The 20,788-nt window shown below is 43.9% G+C and overlaps 1 protein-coding gene across 3 annotated transcripts in view; it reads right to left on the bottom strand.

Annotated features, from left to right (window-relative positions):
• The window catches only part of LOC124595771 (Ig-like and fibronectin type-III domain-containing protein 1), a 1,092,366-nt gene that overhangs the window by 147,669 nt on the left and 923,909 nt on the right, over positions 1-20,788 (bottom strand). For 2 of the 3 annotated variants that reach the window (XM_047134654.1, XM_047134655.1), the window contains one exon: positions 9,753-9,779. The exons of the other annotated variant lie outside the window; for it this stretch is intronic. In XM_047134654.1, the coding sequence (XP_046990610.1) occupies positions 9,753-9,779 (27 nt within the window). The remainder of the gene's footprint in view (positions 1-9,752; positions 9,780-20,788) is intronic. 3 annotated transcript variants of the gene reach the window in all.

The raw sequence follows: 20,788 nt of genomic DNA on the forward strand, positions 1-20,788 counted from the left end.
GTCGTCCCATATGTGGTCGTTTGGAGACAGATCGGTGATCCAACAGACCAGGGCAACATGTCGAAACTCTGTAGAACACGTCGGGTTACAACAGCGGTATATGAGCAAGTGTTATCCTGTTGGCAAACACCCTCTGGGTTGCTGAAGGCTCAAACGGCTCTGAGCACTATGGGACTTAATATCTATGGTCATCAGTCCCCTAGAACTTAGAACTACTTAAACCTAACTAACCTAAGGACATCACACAACACCCTGTCATCACGAGGCAGAGAAAATCCCTGACCCTGCCGGGAATCGAACCCGGGAAGGTTGCTGATCATAAACGGCAACACAACAGTCAGAATCAGCAGACTGACGTACAGATTTGTAGTCAGGGTACGTGGGAAAACCACGAGAGTGCTCCTGCTGTTACACGAAATCGCACCCCAGGTCATAACCCCAGGGGTAGGTCCAGTGCGTCTAATATACGGATAGGTTGGTTTCAGACCTTCAACTGGCCTCCTTCTAGCTAATAAATGGTCAGAATTGACCCCGAGGCAGAACCAGCTTTCATCAGGAAACACAACAGACCGTCACCCTACACTCCAATGAGCTCTTGCCTCTTGCTTGACACCACTGAAGTCGAAAATGCCGATGGTTTGGAGTCATTGGAATCCACGCTGTGCGTCTGGCCCGGTGCCGTCCTTTAAGCAACAGACAGGACAATGGGCCACAGCCATGTGCCGAACACGACGGTCTTCCTTCTCGGGAGTGCCACGTGACCATCCGGAGCCTAGTCTTCTTGTTACTGTACATTCCTGTGGCCACCGCTGTCATCAGTCATGTACAATAACTACATTCCTGCCAAGTCCTTTTACAATATCGCATAAGGAACATCCAGCTTCTCGTAGCCCTATTATGCGACCTCGTTCAGACTCAGTGAGGTGTTGATAATGGCGTTTTTGTGAACCATAAAGGCATTCGTGACTAAAACCAATTCACCACGTCGAATCTCAAAGATAACTAACGCTCACGGACGTGACAGCGTGTATTTGGATCCTCATCGTGGCGCTACTTGCGCCACTCTAATGCGGCTTGTGCGATATTTGAATAGATATCATCTTTCAGCTGCAGAAACACGCTTAGTAACTTTCATTTATCTCGCATAACTCCAGCTTGTGATTTTTTCCATCAGTGTAGAACCTGTCTTCCAGTGGACTATAACTATTAGCAAATTACATGTGTATAGTTTATCGGGATTCATCCTTTCGAATTTAAGTTCCAATCAAGGATCACCCATGGTTTTGCGCTACGGTCACACAGCGGCCATCATAATTTATTCTTTCTTTATATCTATATCGTTGCAAGTCAGTCGGAACTTTTAACACAACGTATAGCTGCTATCAGTTATTAACAAATATTAATAATCTAAAGGCAAAGCTCTTTGCAGTTCAAATGGCTCTGAGCACTATGGGACTCAACTGCTGAGGTCATTAGTCCCCTAGAACTTAGAACTAGTTAAACCTAACTAACCTAAGGACATCACACACATCCATGCCCGAGGCAGGATTCGAACCTGCGACCGTAACGGTCTCGCGGTTCCAGACTGCAGCGCCAGAACCGCGCGGCCACTTCGGCCGGCGCTCTTTGCAGTGGGGCGACGGGCGAAGAGAATAGTGTGGTGTGCGTACTGTAAGACCTTCGGTACACACACTATCAGATTATTTCACTTGTCGCTCTAACGAAGTAGGCGAGTGTCAGCAATATGTCTCGTGGTCTTATCGTGGCTTGTTTATCTTCTGCCGTTAGGTCAGACGATAGAAATGCCACTTGCACGCTTAGAGTAGCAGATTGACGGTGACCAACTTTAAACAGAACTTGATTAATTTTCACACACATTTATTAAAATAATAACAAGCATAAAAATTACTTAACTTGGTTCTGGATGCTATTTACAATTGACAATCTGAAGTTCCTTTCGTGTTGGTACGTTACTCTTATTCTCACATATATCTCTGATACTTGACAAAAGTGTCTATGCATTTATCTTCATGGCTATGTACAGGAATATGGCAATCTTATTAGGCGCAGACTGAAACTTGACTATAGACTGGTACAGACAAAGGTAGAACTCGTACAGACTGGTACAGACTGGTACAGACTGGGGCAGACAAATGCAGACTGACTAATCGGAGTTCTGTACATTCGTTATGATACCTCGCGCGTTCATGTATCACTGCGCGAGTGTGATACGCAAGGAGAAAAGGTTCTACGTTAGCAACAATCTCATTGGCTGCGTCACATATTAATACGCGGATCGGCGGAAGCAGAATTTGGTCCGCCTCAATGGCAGCGCCATCTCGTAGTGTGGAGACAGACGAGCGCTGCGCCTGCGCTGTTGTGCTTAGCGGGGCGCGCACTATTGGGAAAGTTGTGTACGCGCTGACTACACGGAACTATGTACTCAACAAATAGTAAATATAAGAGGAGAACACTGGAACAGATTTCCCATCGACGTCAGCACATCACTTTCTTGTAGAAGTATGCGACAAACTGGTGTTAAGCAGTCCGTGATAAAAAGAAAAAACAATTACTGCAATTTTCGTTTTATTTTCTTTAGGCATGATGAATTTCAGTAACCGTCATCTTCATTTACCATAGAAGGAGCACTTGCTTAAGTCCAACAGCTCGAAACTGGAGATTTACAACGTTACGCTATACGCATGAGCTGAACGGAGACGGAGCAGCCACACCGCGTCACTAAATTGAACCGCTACAGGGCTGAATTGTGAGCGCGGCCCGCTCCGGACAGAGGGAAAGTGGTGGCTACCCCAGTCAGGTACCCGCCGCAGCTGGCCTGGACGCAATATCCACTGCGCCCTGTCCAGCTGGCAATATTGCCTCTGCGACCACGACTCCGCTAAAAGTCCCAGCTGTTGAGCAGTCATCGGTGAATACCATGTCTGCTCTAGCGTATGCAGCGAAAGGGAAACGTATACAGGGGGGATAGCTGCCAGGATTTCAGTAATAACGGCAGCTGCAAACGAGGATTTCTCGAACTCTCATAAAGAGTTTTGTTGCGGTAAGCAGCGGGCGTTTTTAAGAGCTTCATGTGACAGCGGAGTGATTAAGGAAGCAAAGGAAACTGGGTTTAACGTCCCGTCGATACTGAGGTCATTAGAGACGGAGCACAAGCTCGGATTGTGTCAAGGATTGGGGAAGAAGTCGGCTGTACCCTTTCAAAGGAACCATCCCGGCATCTGCCTGGAGCTATTTAGAGAAATCACGGGAAACCATAATCTGGATGGCCGAGCCGTCATCCTCCCGAATGCGAGTCCTGTGTGTTACCCAGTGCGACAGCGGAGTGCGTCAGCACAGTATTACAAGGGGCGTTCAACAAGTAATGAAACACTCTTTTTCTGAAAGCAGGTTAGCTTTATTCAGGATTCCAGTACACGATATTATTCCCCATTCTTTTGGCTACAAAATCCGATTTTTCAACATAATCTCCTTTCATAGCGACCGCCTTATGCCACCTTACTGAGAGGGCCTCTGTGTTCACATGGTACCACGCTACTGGTCGACTTTGCAGCCAACTTCTTGCTGCATCAGTAACCTCCCCATCATCCACGTACAGCTCCTCTCGACAAAGAAACTGTCACAGCAGCCTCGTAAAGCGCACGCCGTTTTACACCCCGCGCGTACTCCTGTTTGACTACCACCGTTGGTGGACGATGTGTCAGCACTACCAACATAGACGTCTAGTTGTACTGAGAGGTGTTGGTGATCCGTCGATCACCTCGAATGAGGGTGCCTGCACGTTCCAATACTGCAGCCGTCACGGGTCTGTGCGGCCAGTCGGCGTGCGGAGATCGGATGGGTTTGAGGTACCTTGTTGCTATGATAGTCGCCCAACGACTCACCGTGCTTTTGTTCACTGCCACGTCTTCGTAGGCATACTGCAAGCGTCCAAAAATATCTGCGAGGCTCTGGTTTTCCACCAAAAGAAACTCAACGACCACTCTCTGCTTGGAACGCACTTCCGTTACATGTCGTTTTAGACGTAGCTCAGTGTGTGGAACGATCTGCCGGTATTTACCGTTGCCCAGGGGACGCCCGACTGTACATGTACAGTCATCTGGGAGGCTCCTTCCGTTACAGACGCCATTTTGAAGGCCACATACAGGGTGTTACGAAAAGGTACGGCCAAAATTTCAGGAAAAATTCCTCACACACAAAGAAAGAAAACATATGTTATGTGGACATGTGTCCGGAAACGTTTATTTTCCATGTTAGAGCTCATTTTATTACTTCTCTTCAAATCATATTAATCATGGAATGGAAACACACAGCAACAGAACGTACCAGCGTGACTTCAAACACTTTGTTACAGGAAATGTTCAAAATGTCCTCCGTTAGCGAGGATACATGCATCCACCCTCCGTCGCATGGAATCCCTGATGCGCTGATGCAGCCCTGGAGAATGGCGTATTGTATCACAGCCGTCTACAATGCAAGCACGAAGAGTCTCTACATTTGGTACCGGGATTGCGTGGAGAAGAGCTTTCAAATGCCCCCATAAATGAAAGTCAAGAGGGTTGAGGGCAGGAGAGCGTGGACGCTATGGAATTAGCCCGACTCTACCAATCCATCGGTCACCGAATCTGTTGTTGGAAGCGTACGAACACTTCGACTGAAATGTGCAGGAGCTCCATCGTGCATGAACCACATGTTGTGTCGTTCTTGTAAAGGTACATGTTCTAACAGCACAGGTAGAGTATCCCGTATGAAATCATGATAACGTGCTCCATTGAGCGTAGGTGGAAGAACATACTGACGAAACTAAAATGAGCTCTAACATGGAAATTAAGCGTTTCCGGACACATGTCCACATAACATCTTTTCTTTATTTGTGTGTGAGGAATGTTTCCTGAAAGTTTGGCCGTACCTTTTTGTAACACCCTGTATAGCATAGCCACTACCGGAATCAATAGTGGCTGAAGCGGGAATATTTCACGATGTTCCACTACAAATTCAGCATTTTTTCAACCGAAATTAGCCGAGAAAAAAATGTGTTCCGTTACTTACTGAACGCCCCTCGTACATGCCATGTGCTGAACGCACGGGACTAAAAAAATATTCCATTTCTTATTTCGCAATTCTCACATTCACGACTATGCTTATCGTTCGCAAGTTGTCGTCTGTCGCTGAACGAATTCGTGCATCGTGATGAGCGTATAGTATACGTTACAGATACCACTCGGTAATCGCTGCCGTGCTCTACATTATGCGACCCAAAGTTCCTTAGTACTCCAATACACGCGCTATGTTGTTATGTAATACTTCCAAGTTCAAGCACAATAAGCCAACATCAGGTATGTTCTCCGTGAGAATGAGATGTCGTAGGACCCAAGGCTTGCATGTAGGGGGCTCAATGTTTGGAAGATTTCACAGAAGCCACTTGCCCACTTTTAACGCCGATAATGTCAGAAGGAAACGTCAGAAAGCACTAAACCCCAGTATCGGTCTGGCGGACGTTACCGATTAACTAACAGGGACGACCTAGTTTTAAAACGTGCTCTAAGAACTAATCACTGGACGTTCTTGTCATCTATTGGAGATGACACCAGTTTTAGTAATATTTTGCAGCATATAGTTTGCTCCAACATACGAAAAAACTCTATGAAAACTAACTAGTCACACATACCCAGCACGGATTCAGAAAATATCACCATTGTCAAATACAATGGTCTCCTCATTCGCGAGTAGTAATGATTGCTATCGATAGGGGACCTCAAGTTGATTTCATATTTCTAGATTACCAGATGGCTTTTGGACACCGTTCATCACAAGCGGCTTCCAATCGGATTACATGCCTTTGGAGAAATGTCTCAACTATGTGACTGGATTTGTGATTTCCTGTCAGTTCGCACTAATTGAAAGGAACTCTTCTAGTGAAAATCGAAATTATGTCTCTGGTTCCTCAAGGAACCGTTATAGGCCCTTTACTCTTCTTAATCTGTATAAACGATTTAGGAGACAATCTGAGCAGCCCTCTTACACTGTTTGCAGATAATCCTAACGTTTACCGTCTAGTAAAGTCATCAGCAGATCAAAACGAGCTGAAAAGTGATACGGATAAGATAGCTGCATAGTGCGGAAAGTGGCAATGGAACCTAAACAATAAAAAGTGTGAAATTCATTAAACTTCAGGTACACGATAAATCTCAGACTTAAAGGTTCTCGATACCTAGAGACTGAATTTACGAAAAACTATCACGTGGGAAATGTTGAGGGACAGTTGATCCAAGGGCTGCGTTTTATTTGCAGAACACTTAGGAGGTGCAACAGGTTTACTAAAGAGAATGTGTACACCACGTTTGTCCGACATTTTCTGGAGTACTGCAGCGCAGTATGGCCAGTTTCTTTGGCAGCTGTACTCGTTTTCAGATATCTTCGTCCCATGAGACATGGCGGCAATAACACACCATGAGGTGATGTACTTTATGAAAGATATTTCCTCTTAGTCCGTTGAAGTAGGTTGTAACTATTTGTAAAAACACAGAATAATAAATTTTTTCCTTGTATTCTATGTATTTCTTGCTGTTTCACTATTACAATAAGTCTGTTTTATTTTCCTTGATATTAGATTACGAATGTCTGTTTTATTTTCCTTGACGTTAGATGACGTACGCTGTGAATGAGAAAGTCGTCATTACTAAACGATTAAAAAAATGATAAAAATGTTATTATTTTTTCTTGACTGTTATGTATCTATAACGATGTCAAGTGAAATAACGTTCACAAGAATTCAAGTTACACACTTTTTGTAGCAGACTCATTTGAAGGTGAAAGTGGTTGTTAGCATGAACCCAAAATTCATTCTGTTCCTGATATCACATTCTTACACTTTTGAACACTTGGACCGTGAATCACGACAGGAACAGGCTAATTTGAGCCTCACTTCTTGTTACCGCAGGCATAAATTGCAACGTAGGCAATTTCTGAAAGGGCTGAAAACAGTAAAACATTCTTTTTGTAGATGTTAAATTGGGTAATCGTAACGGAAATCGTGAGAATAAGTGTTGTGATGACGTTTACAGTATTTACTCCTTTCTTTTGTTACCGTCCATAGTACCTCGAATGCGAGATCATGACCCTGTTCGACAAGAACGAGTTGTAGAGGGGGGAGGGGTTGAGGGGGTAAATAATCTGACCTTGAACTTGTTGCAGGCTTAGGGGTTTGAACGATTCAACAAAAAAAGGAAGAAAAAATAGAACGATCGATCCTTATGTTTCAACAAACTTCTTTCCTACGATTTTGCAACGCTGTTTCCACTAGGCAAGTATTAGTTGTCAAGCAAGAATATGTTGCAAAAGGAGCTATGCTACGTACTTCCCAATGTTCAAACGGTTTACGTACGCCCACATGCAGTTTGTTTCAACCATTCATTTTCGATACATCGCCTTCTTGACATACCGACAAGGCGTGGCATTTCCCTCTGAAAATTGTGTATTCATTAAGATATCTCACTGACACTAGTTGTTCCAATTACAAGTAAATATCATAGACACATAAAAACACACGAACACACACACATAAATGCACAACTCGTTACGAGCGCACAAGTGTTATCGAACGCATGGCTTAACCAGTGCTGGGGAAAGTGAACATGCGTTACACCTATTACCATTTGATGGACATAAATATGTTTGAAATACAAATGTTAGTAAAAGCTTTTCCTAGATATAAGAGCTGTTGATATCGTGCAAATCGGACAAACTGAGTGGATTAATTCATGTGATAGAGATATTGCAAATTAAGTGGAAATGTACCTACTTGGACAAGATGTTAATCACTGAAAACGTCTTAAAATTATCTGTACGGTTTTCGGAAATAATATTACATTATTAAGTGTTTCATATTTATTTATTCGTTATTACAGAAAAGTGAGATCTTACATTCGACAACATTCAGGAACTGCAACTAAAATATGCTATGGGAAATCATTGTGAATTAATTATGATTTTCGAGTACGAATTGGGCAATCTACTCTCTAGTTTATTAAGAATAACGTAGTTTACATTATTTAATCAAATGATCTTTCGGTCAGAATTACTAGAATGCGACTTCCAGTCATACAAAACTTCAGATTTGCCGTTCAACTGAAAAGTATATTTCAACTACTACCTACGAAAAATCTTTAAAAAACCTAAAAGACTAAATGCACATTAAAGAAGAAGTATATTCAGATTGAGAACTAAGGAGGAGAAATGGATTATCTCAATGAGCCATTACTTTTATGCCACGTCGAATATTTGTACTACAATACATCTACGTGAAACTAAAACTACTTAAAGCCGACAAATAAATAGGGACATTTCAGTTAATCATTGCTACTACGCCACGCTGTATCTCTGCGTAAAAATGCAGTTGCTAATTACTTTGCTTACTTGAAACGTCAAAACTACTTAAAACTAGTCAATAAAAACTTAGCAATTTGTCTATTGTGTGAAATACTGAACTGAACGTTCACTTTCTGAGAGATCAAACGAGAAGAATTTTCGGTATCTAATTCAGTGAGAGATTTGACTTCGTACATTCTGACAGGTCCCAGAAATAACTGGAAAACCATAATTCCTCTGCTGTATGTGCCTAACTGTTGCCTGTGTCAGCCGTCAAAATGGTGAAGATCATTTACAACAATGGGTGAAATGTTGCACTATTCCACAGCATGTAGCGAACATTCTGGAAAATCATCTTGTGTTCGCTTGTGGTTCTAATTACTGTGAGAGTACGATTGATGTACTAACGTTAGCTGAAAGCCTTCAAAAGTGAACGAGTGACGTGAGCAGAAAACTACACACGTCATATATTAATTCGTTGTAGTGCCTAAATATATTTTATTTTGATGATACTTTGTGCACTCGGTCAACATGGAAACGTACCGACCACCTTTCTATAAATAGGTTCTTTTAAAAAAATTATTGACTTTTTATTTTTCAATCGACTCCAAGGGAGCTCTTATATAGAAGCAGACTATTTTTGGCACTTATTGGTTGCTGGTAAATTAATCAGACGAACATTCCTCAAAGAAATTACTACTCTCAATACGCAGCGAAAATAAATAGTGAGGTACTGATATGCCACAATTATATTTCTTCATTTTTCTAAACAATTCTATATAATGCTTTCTTAAAATGTGATTACTTATTCTCCATTTTAATTTACCATATGCACCATTAACATATCAATGAGTTTACTGAACAGCAGTTAGTTGTGATTTAAAATACGATACTTCCAAGTTAGCACACACAGTTTTCTTCAGCCCTGTCATCCCAGCTAGTATATTGTGCGAGGTTAATAAAAAAAATGTATTTACATATTCCTTAAATCTGTTGGTTGGTTGGTTGGTTTTGGGGAAGGAGACCAGACAGCGTGGTCATCGGTCTCATCGGATTAGGGAAGGATGGGGAAGGAAGGGGAAGGAAGTCGGCCGTGCCCTTTCAGAGGAACCATCCCGGCATTTGCCTGGAGTGATTTAGGGAAATCACGGAAAACCTAAATCAGGATGGCCGGACGCGGGATTGAACCGTCGTCCTCCCGAACTTAAATCTGTCCCATGGCACGAAAGCCCCAACCGTCACCATTACAGAGCCATCACCACGCGTGTGAGATAGTGCTTTGTAGGAAATGTTAACGAGGGCGTAAGGCGTGCATAGGGTACGTTAGACGTGCAGAGAGCCCAAATCACGTGAGCGTTTGCACTTGCCTGATATGGAGAGCTCCTCTGGCGCCACTGTGGGAGCAGAAACAAAACAGATTAATAACACCCAGCCTCTCACTTCACAAGCACAATACGCTTTGTCGGCACTGCAAAGCGCATCGACAGCACACAGTACAGGATACAGGAGTCACAGGGTTAGCAACAAACAGACGGTATCTGCCCGATTTTGTAGAGGCTCTACACTCACTTATTTGTAGTCATTCAACATGAATTAACAATTACAACATGAAAGATCCATGCACCTTAATTCATGTTACCAACCCTCTCTTCCTGTTCCAGCTAACAAAATAAAGTGAACTTAGCAAAACACAGAATACAAACAAATGAAAATTACAAATGTATCAAGGAATATATTAATAAGATATCGATGAACTTTGCATTCATTGGGATGATTTTATGTTTCGACAGAGTACATAAAATGACAAAAATAATAACTGCACTTATTGTAAGAAATCTTTGTGTTATACATTTTAATGGTTCAGCACTGTAGGTGGAATCCCTCGAATCGATAAAATAATATGGCAAGATTTTAACGTGCCACTGGCGATCATTAATAACTAGTAGGGCACATGATCAAATTTTAAAGCCTTTTATGAAATTAGCGTATGTATATGCGTTTACTACGAAGTAATAAGACTGCAAGTGTTGTACGACACTTTAAACAGATCTCTGGGCTTACAGATACTTTTATCTACGTAGCACGACATGGTATACGATAGATTGTTGGGCAGCCTTTTTTGGATAGCGATCAACTAATTTGACTATTGGAGCACGACTCTAGGTTTAATGAGAAACTTCAGTCTACCAATTCTTCTCTCCAGTTATTTACTATCTTCACAGCCGTGCTCCTAATTTCGAATTGGCTAGCACCAACGGTAGAAAGGATATTACAGAGAATGGACTTAAAGTTTATACCAAGAATGGCCTTCCCAAAGTCTGTGTACTGAGTATCTTGGCCGGCCGGGATGGGCGAGCGGTTCTAGGCGCTACAATCTGGAACCGCGCGACTGCTACGGTCGCAGGTTCGAATCCTGCCTCGGGCATGGATGTGTGTGATATCCTTAGGTTAGTTAGGTTTAAGTAGTTCTAAGGTCTAGGGAACTGATGACCTCAAAAGTTAAGTCCCATAGTGCTCAGAGCCATTTGAACCATTTGAACTGAGTATCTTGCTCTATTGCGGAATGTTCACTGAAATTAAACTTCATGGTTCATATGAGCCGTGAGCCAGTCGAGCATTAATTGAACTACTTGAATAGGCGCTGAGGCTTGAATCTACCAGCGCGATAAGTTTCATTCTGTAACCAATACCTAGGCTGTAATGGTGTCCCGCCTCAACGTCGAGAACAGTTGAGCAGTCCACCGCTGCAGCCGAAGTCCGGACTGTGACAGTTGTTCAATCAGTGTGGGGGGCGTATCCATTTTCTCTACGGCGATGAAAGACGGTATACTGAGAACAGGTGTTTTTACTCTGTTTCTGCCCTTACTTGAAACCTATACGTCATCGTGTGTATCGTATTTACACGTGCAAGGTCGAAATCTTTCTAATGCTTCGTTTGAGGTAGTCGTTACTGTAACAAACTGCTAATAGTTGGGAGACTATAACGTACCGTACGAGCAGCAATCTAGATAGGTTAATAAAAAGGTAATGTTCGTTTGTATAAAATAGCAGAGTTCTTCACCGATTGTTTTGAATTTTTCCCACAACGTTGCATTACAGTACGTGCGCATTTTATATGCCTATTTTTAAATATATGTAAGATACACATAAATACATCTCGACTACATGCTGAATAGCAATCTATCATTTTCATAATATATCGTTACTCCAGCCTGCATTTTCCGTTGTTTGATATAAATACATATGTAATAGAAGAAAGGGTAACGTTATTACCAAAAATCTCGAAACTTTCGAACGATTGATTGTAAATTTTTACACAATACTCTAATGAATATTCAGACAGACTTAAGCTATATATTTTAATGTACATAGTATGTAAATACACTACTGGCCATTAAAATTGCTACACCAAGAAGAAATGCAGATGATAAACGGGTATTCATTGGACAAATATAATATACTAGAACTGACATGTGATTACATTTTCACGCAATTTGGGTGCATAGATCCTGAGAAATCAGTACCCAAAACAACCACCTCTGGCCGTAATAACGGCCTTGATACGCCTAGGCATTGAGTCTAACAGAGCTTGGATGGCGTGTACAGGTACAGCTGCCCATGCAGCTTCAACACGATACCACAGTTCATCAAGAGTAGTGACTGGCGTATTGTGACAAGCCAGTTGCTCGGCCACCAGTCGAACATTTTCTGTATCCAGAAAGGCCCGTACTGGACCTGCAACATGCGTTCGTGCATTATCCTGCTGAAATGTTGGGTTTCGCAGGGATCGAATGAAGGGTAGAGCCACGGGTCGTAACACATCTCAAATGTAACGTCCACTGTTCAAAGTGCCGTCAGTGCGAACAAGAGGTGATCGAGACGTGTAACCAATGGCAACCCATACCATCACGCCGGGTGATACGCCAGTATGGCGATGACGAATACACGCTTCCATTGTGCGTTCACCGCGATGTCGCAAAACACGGATGCGACCATCACGATGCTGTAAACAGAACCTGGATTCATTCGAAAAATGACGTTTTGCCATTCGTGCACCCAGGTTCGTCGTTGAGTACACCGTCGCAGGCGCTGCTGTCTGTGATGCAGCGTGAAGGGTAACCGCAGCCATGGTCTCCGAGCTGATAGCCCATGCTGCTGCAAACGTCGTCGAACTGTTCGTGCAGATAGTTGTTGTCTTGCAAACGTCCCCATCTGTTGACTCAGGGCTCGAGACGTGGCTGCACGATCCGTTACAGCCATGCGGATAAGATGCCTGTCATCTCGACTGCTAGTGATACGAGGTCGTTGGGATCCATCACGGCGTTCCGTATTAACCTCATGAACCATATTCTGCTAACAGTAATTGGATCTCGACCAACGCTCGCAGGAATGTCACGATACGATAAACTGCAATCGCGATAGGCTACAATCCGACCCTTATCAAAGTCGGAAACGTGATTGTACGCATTTCTCCTCCTTACATGAGGCATCACAACAACGTTTACCAGGCAACACCAGTCAACTGCTCTTTGTGTATGAGAAATCTGTTGGAAACTTTCATAATGTCACCCCGTTTTAGGTGTCGCCACCGGCGCCAACCTTGTGTGAATGCTCTGAAAAGTTAATCATTTGCAAATCGCAGCATCTTCTTCCTGTCGGTCAAATTTCGCGTCTGTAGCACGTCATATTCGTGGTGTAGCAATTTTAATGGCCAGTAGCGTATATAATAGCGAGACGTTGTTAGCAAACAGGAATATTGTACCTATGGCTTATGATTGGAGTACTACTACAGAGCCTGTATCTGTACTAACAATAAACAAGGCCCAATGTCAGAGAGTGGGGAGAAGATAAGACGGAAGGAGGGGTGGAAGGAAATGAAGATGGAAAGCAAAAAAGAGGAGATAGAGGGGGCAGGAGGAGATGGAGAGAGAGAGAGAGAGAGAGAGAGAGAGAGAGAGAGAGAGAGAAGAAGATGGAAATAGAAAGGGGGTGGACGTTATGGATACAGAGAGGGGGGAGGAGTACGAGGAAGAGGAAGAGATGTACAGCGGAAGGGGGAGAGGGGAGAAGGAGATTAAGAAGTAATTCCAATTCCAGTACATGTTGGAAACGCGTGCTTTCTCTTTCTTTTCCATTTAACCACGCTGGGCCACAGCAGCGCGTGGCTGCGAACAGCTAGTTATAAAATTGCCTCAGGCTGCAAGGATGGTTTTACAATCTCTTTGACACATGATCGATTTCGTGACTGGCAGCCAAATTTGCAGAGGCACCTCAAGTATACATTTAATCGATGTTAGGTATTGTTTTTCCAGATCACAGCTGTCATCAGCGAATGGCAAACGTGCAAGCCCATGTGTCCAGAACACCACATAGAACGACACCTCGCTGGTGGGAAACAGACCGGGTACACAATGAAAACGGCGTACGAGTCGTTCTGGGCTGTATGCTTACTTACAGGGCTGTTCCCGTAGTAAATACTGCTGTCATAGCCAGCAGTTGTCGATTATTAACGCGGAAATTTACGCCCCTCGACGAAAGTTAGGGGTTAGGCAGCTGTCGACAAACGTCACGCGTCAGACCTGAAATCTTATTCTTTCTACGGACCTGATGCTGTGTCTTCAAGGGGTTGACACGTTATTGTATATTTGGCAATACTAATGGTGGAGCTTGGCCGGATTCGCTTCTTATCGCCACCCCTCCCAGTCCGATACCGTTTTTGTATACCCCACTTCTATTGTTAACTCATGTGGAAGTATGAGAACGTTGTCAAAATATTTACGAAGCGTGTAATTCAGGCGGAACGTGGAAATCACCCGGTATTCACCTTGTAGGATGTGGCAAACAGCCTAAAAACCACATCCTGGCTGGCCGGCACACCGGCTCTGTCGGTAATCAAATGGTTCAAATGGCTCTGAGCACTATGGGACTTAACATCTGAGGTCATCAGTCCTCTAGAACTTAGAACTACTTAAACCTAACCAACCTAAGGACATCACACACATCCATGCCCGCAGCAGGATTCGACCTGCGACAGTAGGGGTCGCGTGGTTGCAGACTGAAGCGCCTAGAACCGCACGGCCACAACTGCCGTCTTGTCGGTAATCCACCGAGCGGATTCTATCCTGAGTCGGTACACCTGCTCTAATCCCAGGAACGGTGTGCTAACGCGCCCGGCTATCTGAGACTGAAGGGCCGTGGATGATAACTTCGATATATATTAATTTTCCGGTGTTCGAGTAAATACACCTTAAGCTATGCTGTCTTCATCGCTGTAGTAAAGTACCGTAAGTTTTTCAGTTTGTGACGCTTCTGTGACATTATTAATGTCGCAAAGCTACCTGTCCCCGAAAGTAGGTGTAAGGTCTCTCAGTGCTTCTTAGGGCTGAGGGTAAAAAGAATAGTTCTTGTGTGTATAAAAATCCTACTTGAAGATGGCAAATTCCCTTTACTGATTACCGGTTTCGTCTCATTACACATAGGCGTACTTTTAGGGCTTAGTCACCCTAAAATGAAAAATCGTGGTTGGCTATGCAAACTGACAACATTAATCACTAATCAAATATTATTAGTCTGCCCAATTTGTCAGACATCTGTACAAACTATCGTCAGCAATGGTAGCTGCATCGCCCATGAGTAATATTCATAGCCGGACAGGGAAGTGTCTGAGTGAAAGATGTCAGCCTACTGGCTGAGGTGTAGCGTCATGGCTACAAGAAAACACTGACTCATGGGCGATGCTGCTATCATTTCTGTCGACTGTTTGTACACATGTGTGGAAATATGGACACAGTAACAATATTTGATTAGTGATTAACGTTGCCCAATTTACTAACCAACTACGATTTTTGATTTTAGAGCGACTTAGTTCAAAGAATGCGACAAATGTGTAACGTGTAATGATTGTCACACGCTGAAGAACATTTTAGGTAGATCTGATGATGGCTTGTCAATGAGCCGAAACCGGTAATCAGGCCGGGGAACCGCCACTTACCATCCGGCGGCAGCTGCTACTGGTGCGTCAGGCTTGCAAGTTTCTTGCAGCTCCAGCCTCGCCTGCTCACCATATTGCTGCTCACCCGCCTCTGGACCGCCTTTTCTCCCACCGTCCCCGGGCTACGTTGCCATTTGGGGTCCGTGTGCAACGTGTGCTAGAGTCGCTCAGTGTGGAGTCTGTACGACCCCAAATCCAGGGTTTTAACCGCCTGCCACCCTGGCTACTGGAGAGACCCAGAGTGATTTTAGATTTGGTGCGGTACAGGAGAAATAGCACTCCTGCTTCCGTTTTTAATCGGGTCTTTTCTGCCATTTTATCTGAGTACCACGACCATGTAGCTGTTTTTACGGATGGGTCTAAGCAGGGTGACTCTGTTGGTTGCTGTGTCGTCTTTCAGGATCGTGTCCTCAAGGTCAGACTGCCTCCCGAATTTACCATCTTTGACACAGAATTATATGCCATCTTGCGGGCACTGGAGGAGATGAGACTTTCTCCCAGTGTTAGATTTCTCGTCTGTTCAGATTCTTTGAGCGCCCTTTACCCTCTCCAGCGTTTGTACCCAGCAGATAAAGGAACCCAGACTGTCCACGACGCCCTCCTCCAACTACAGCGACTGGGGAAGCAGGTGTCTTTCTGCTGGGTACCGGGCACGCGGGAATTCTGGGGAATGAAAGGGCTGATCGAGCAGCCAAGGAGGCGTGTCGTGACCGCCCGGTCTTTCAGTGTGCTATCCCACTGCATGCCCTCACCTCGCTGTTGAGGTGTAAAGTCCTATGTCGTTGGGAACATGAGTGGCTAGAAGTGACCGACAACAAGCTCCGTGTGATCAAGCCCACAACTCAGCCCTGGCGTACTTCCTTCCAGCCACGACGACGGGACGAGGTCATCCTTACTCGTCTTCGCATTGGCCACAGCCCTATGACGCATGGGATTTTACTCCGGCGAGAGGACCCTCCGATGTGTGGTGCTTGTGGCGTGCAGATCACGGTGCACCACATTTTATTGGACTGCATTTTATTTGGTGACCAGCGAACTGCAGCGGATTTGCCGGCGGATCTGCAGTCTATTTTGTGCAATAATGAAACGAATGTGGTTCGGGTTTTAAAGTTCTGTGAATTGTCCCACATTTTTAACAAGATTTTGGGGAGATATTTTTAATGTGTCAACGGGGTGGCTGGCTCACCCGAATTTTTTCGTAAGTGGTCAGCCAGCCTCATTTCGCTGTGCTGTTCTTTTAGCTCTTTGTGTTTTGTTTTCCGTCTGTTTTAATTTCTTGATTAGCTATCTTGCCTCCACATTGGTTTTAATGGATGTGAGAGTGCCTGTGCGATAGTCATTGTGTGGTCGTTTCGTGTGCATGAGTGTACGACTGTTTTCGTTCTTATCCACATTCGTTTGTTTTCATCGATGCCAGGACACTGATAACCTCGCCATTAGGCGCCCATAAGTTCCCAAACCACACACACACACACACACACACACACACACACACACACACACAATAAAGAAAATTTCCCTTCATGACGCAGGATTTTTATCCACATATGTTTTAAATCAAGAGATCGCATGTTTCCCCTTGTCAATGTGAAAGAATAAGATAAAAAGAATAGGCAGATGCTCCTTCCTATACTACATGTACAACGCCCGAAGACGGGAATCAGTCTTCCGAAACCGGAAATGTGTAGTAACGGACTCTGTGGCTGAAGCAAATTTTATTTGTTGTAAATAACCGGTTATGTTCTACTTGTCCTACTTCGAGACAGGAAATAAGGCATATGGAGAAAGGAAAGCGCAAATAGAAGCTGTGAGCAGTGTGGTAAATCGTGCTCGCATGACACACTCGGTGGGGCGCTGTATGAGAAAGACACAGGTCTTTGATAGTGGTCCAGTTGGGCTGAACGTTGAAAGCTGGAACTACTCTCAGACAGAATAGTGTGTTAAACATTTGGAAAGAATGGGCACGTTAAAGAAAGAATAACAAGAACACGATAAACAAATACATGTTTGACTGTGTCGTTCGGAACTTTGTGAGGCAGTCGTGTGGCGACACTGCAGCCAGTGTGCAGCGAGTGAGGTTTAACTTTAGCACTGCAGCTGCTTTCGATCGCCGCGGCGCTGCTAAACTTGTGAACTCGCAACAGGGCCGCGACGCGCTGCCAGATGGCTGGCGGGCATCTATCGGAGAACTGTCACCCCGCCCACAGCCCACAGCCGACGGCCGACAGAAGTAGGTCGCGCCGCGCCGAGGTCTCCCCAGGTGCTGCAACGGGCTGCGATCGTGGGCGCCCCTTCCGTGTCCCCCGTACTGTGGGCTGCAAGATCTGTTCCTCATCGATACCAGTTGCGTCTAATTACTTCTATGAAACATTCGTAGAGGAGGGATAGTAAATATTGTGTTATTCATAAGTATGTCTGGGGTTTCAGAAGACGACTGCGTGAAAACTGAAAGACATACAGAAAAGTGACACGTATTAGTGGGTTGAGCATCTCTATAAATCTCACAAAGTACACTACTGACCATTAAAATTGCTACATCAAGAGTAAATGGAGATGATAAACGGGTATTCATTGGACAAATATATTTTACTAGAAGTGACATGTGATTATATTTTGACGCAATTTGGGTGCACAGATCCTGAGAAATCAGTACCCAGAACAACCACCTATCGCACGCATAAAGTGGTAAGTTTCTGCTGCGTTCCCACGTTTTTACGTGGAATTACGATATTCTCGATCGTCACACTGGCTGCAGCATTGAGTAACTCCCTCCATGTGAAATTTTTTGAAAACTGAGCAGTCGACGGTTGTGAACGAAGATCCGGGGGCTCTCGTATTCTGGCCGCTGTCTGTTGCTGATAGGCGCACGTTAGCTGCTCTTTGGACAAATATAATAAGTGTTGCGATTGTGGTAGTATGTTCCATATTCTGAGCAGCTCGCTACTTACTTGTTCTGCCATGCAACTTGTATTGTCTAATTGGTTATAATACTTTTGTTTGTTTCGTTAACTTTGAATTCGCTAGCTGCCCAGATGACGAAATCTTGTTGCGTTTTCTCCATGCAGTCTTCCATACAATATGGTCCCCCCACCCCCTGTGTTAGCGTCATTGTCTGTAGCTTCAGCTGAGTCTTTATAGAAACTTGCTCTCTGTCAATTTGTGTGTGAATTGCGTAAATTCAGACGAGCAAATGAAAACTGGTGTACCCAGTCTTGACTTAAAGATCCTACAACATTTCAGTGGTCAGGCAACCCACAAATAACAAATGTAACCTGCTGAGTACGTAAGTTATTCTCACCGTGATAGTGTATCCATTTTGCACAGTGGCCAAACATACCGTCATTATCACATCGCCGATCACGAACCTTGAAAATCATGCGCTGACCTTAGAATGTTCCTCCATAGATGGCGATCTTGTGCACTTTGGATCCAGTTCTCATCGACACCCAACTTCTGAACCTTCTTCTGCAATTCCTCCCGCCATTGCTTCCTGGGCCTTCCAATTGAACGGGTTTCATCAGTTTTTGGCACACGCATCCCTTCATCTCGGCACGTTTCTGTCCTCTTGGCAGTGCCCCCTGGCGGTCTCAATATCCACGCTTTCATATTTCGCACAACGTTCGGTTGTTTAATTACGTCGTAAAGTTCCTGATTCTTTCTACGTCTCCATGTCTTCTCTTCGCGGATTGGTCCAAAGATCTTTCTCATGATTTTCCGTTCGATAATGAGCAGGTTCACTTCATCTTTTTTTATGTGCTTGACGTTTCTGTCTCCTATAACAGTACTGATACTATCACTGCATTATAGGCTTTAAGTTCGTCTTAACTGACAAATTTTTGTATGACATTATCTGTTTCAGACTGAAATAAGTTTTACATCCATTGACATCATATTGATTAATTTCTTGTTTTAGTTTATTATGCCTGTTGAACAAGGCGCCGAGGTATTTAAAATTTGCCACTCTGGTTATATTCCATATTTCAACCTGTAATGTGGCACGGCATGCCATGACATGGCAGTGGTGCGCCAAACAAAACGATCAGTTATTTATAGTTCAAAGAAGGTAATGAGCGTTGTACTCTCTCATTTAGTACGACAATAAATATGTTTATTAAGCAGTGATACTTCGATCGCCCCTAGGTCTGTACCTTCGTTTTGCGTTTTCTGTGATAATTTTTGCTAACGGCCTTGCGCTGTTCAGATATAGCAGACAGCAACATTTTATATCAAGGTTTTTGTCACAACTCATGACAAATACGTACTGCGCGATTGAGTCAGATCTACAACCACAAAGACGAGGAAAACATTTCAACCTAGCTAATTTGTTGCACTGTGATGTAATTTGTTGGCCAATTCTATTTAATAGGTAAATGGAAGGTGGAGGAGGAAGAAGGAAAGAAAAGGGAAGGTGTTAGTGATGTCAGCTTCAGCTGCATCGGGACATTACAGGGAAGCATATTATTAATCGGGACACAGTGTTAATCGCAATTGCGCAGACTTTCTCAGTACGCCTCACGGCCGACCCACATCCCCACCGAGCGGCACCTATCCACAGACCCTGTCTCCTTCCTCCATGCTGCTGCTCTGAGATTTCCACAGGAGGTCGGACGTACTTGTGCATCCGCCCTGAAGATGTCCAAGAACAGACACCAAGCATTCATATAACTGATTCGCCCAGATGGGCAGTGGATCCATCTTCTTCAGTGCGGATGCACGAGTACGCCCGACCTTCTGCAGGAATCCCAGACTAGGGAGAATTGCCCGAAAGAACAGACACTACGCATTTATATGACTCTATTTTATCGAATAAATTTCGTTTACTTCACAAATTCTTGTGCCATCAGACTATCGGTGTCGGCAGATAATGACCATCTTCAGATCTGCAACAAAATATGGGAAAAAAATCACAAATGCAACTAGCAGATTGTCTACAGCTTAAAACAATAAAATAGACCGTGATGAGAAGTATTCCTGACGTACATGTGAATTTTTAGGCTTGAAATATGCTCTTGGTTTTATCACATTTTTTCTTGGAACGGCATGACGCAGGGTACGAGGGGTCCTCTGGCGGTCACGTTCCTCTAACCACTTCTCGCCTATGCGGCGTTCTGGCGTTAGCGCCAATAGAGGGCGCTGATTATGTGCGGCAGTCTGTTTTCATTCATTGGGCTTCTTTAGCTATATGTTTTGTAATTTTTATATTATTCAGTGTATTCGGAAAGCTGTTTATTATTTATGTCATTATCTATAATACCACCACTTGAGCGTATGTCAATTACTGTCTCTTAACTTTTTCCTTTTTAACAATCTAACTATTGTCGTGTTCTATTTCATTGCTTTTTATTGCTGTAATGCTTTCTATTACTATAATGTTCTTTCCCCTTCACCGTCTTCCACTCCTTTTCTCGCGTC

This window comes from Schistocerca americana, chromosome 2, assembly GCF_021461395.2.
Source record: "Schistocerca americana isolate TAMUIC-IGC-003095 chromosome 2, iqSchAmer2.1, whole genome shotgun sequence".
NCBI lineage: Eukaryota > Metazoa > Arthropoda > Insecta > Orthoptera > Acrididae > Schistocerca > Schistocerca americana.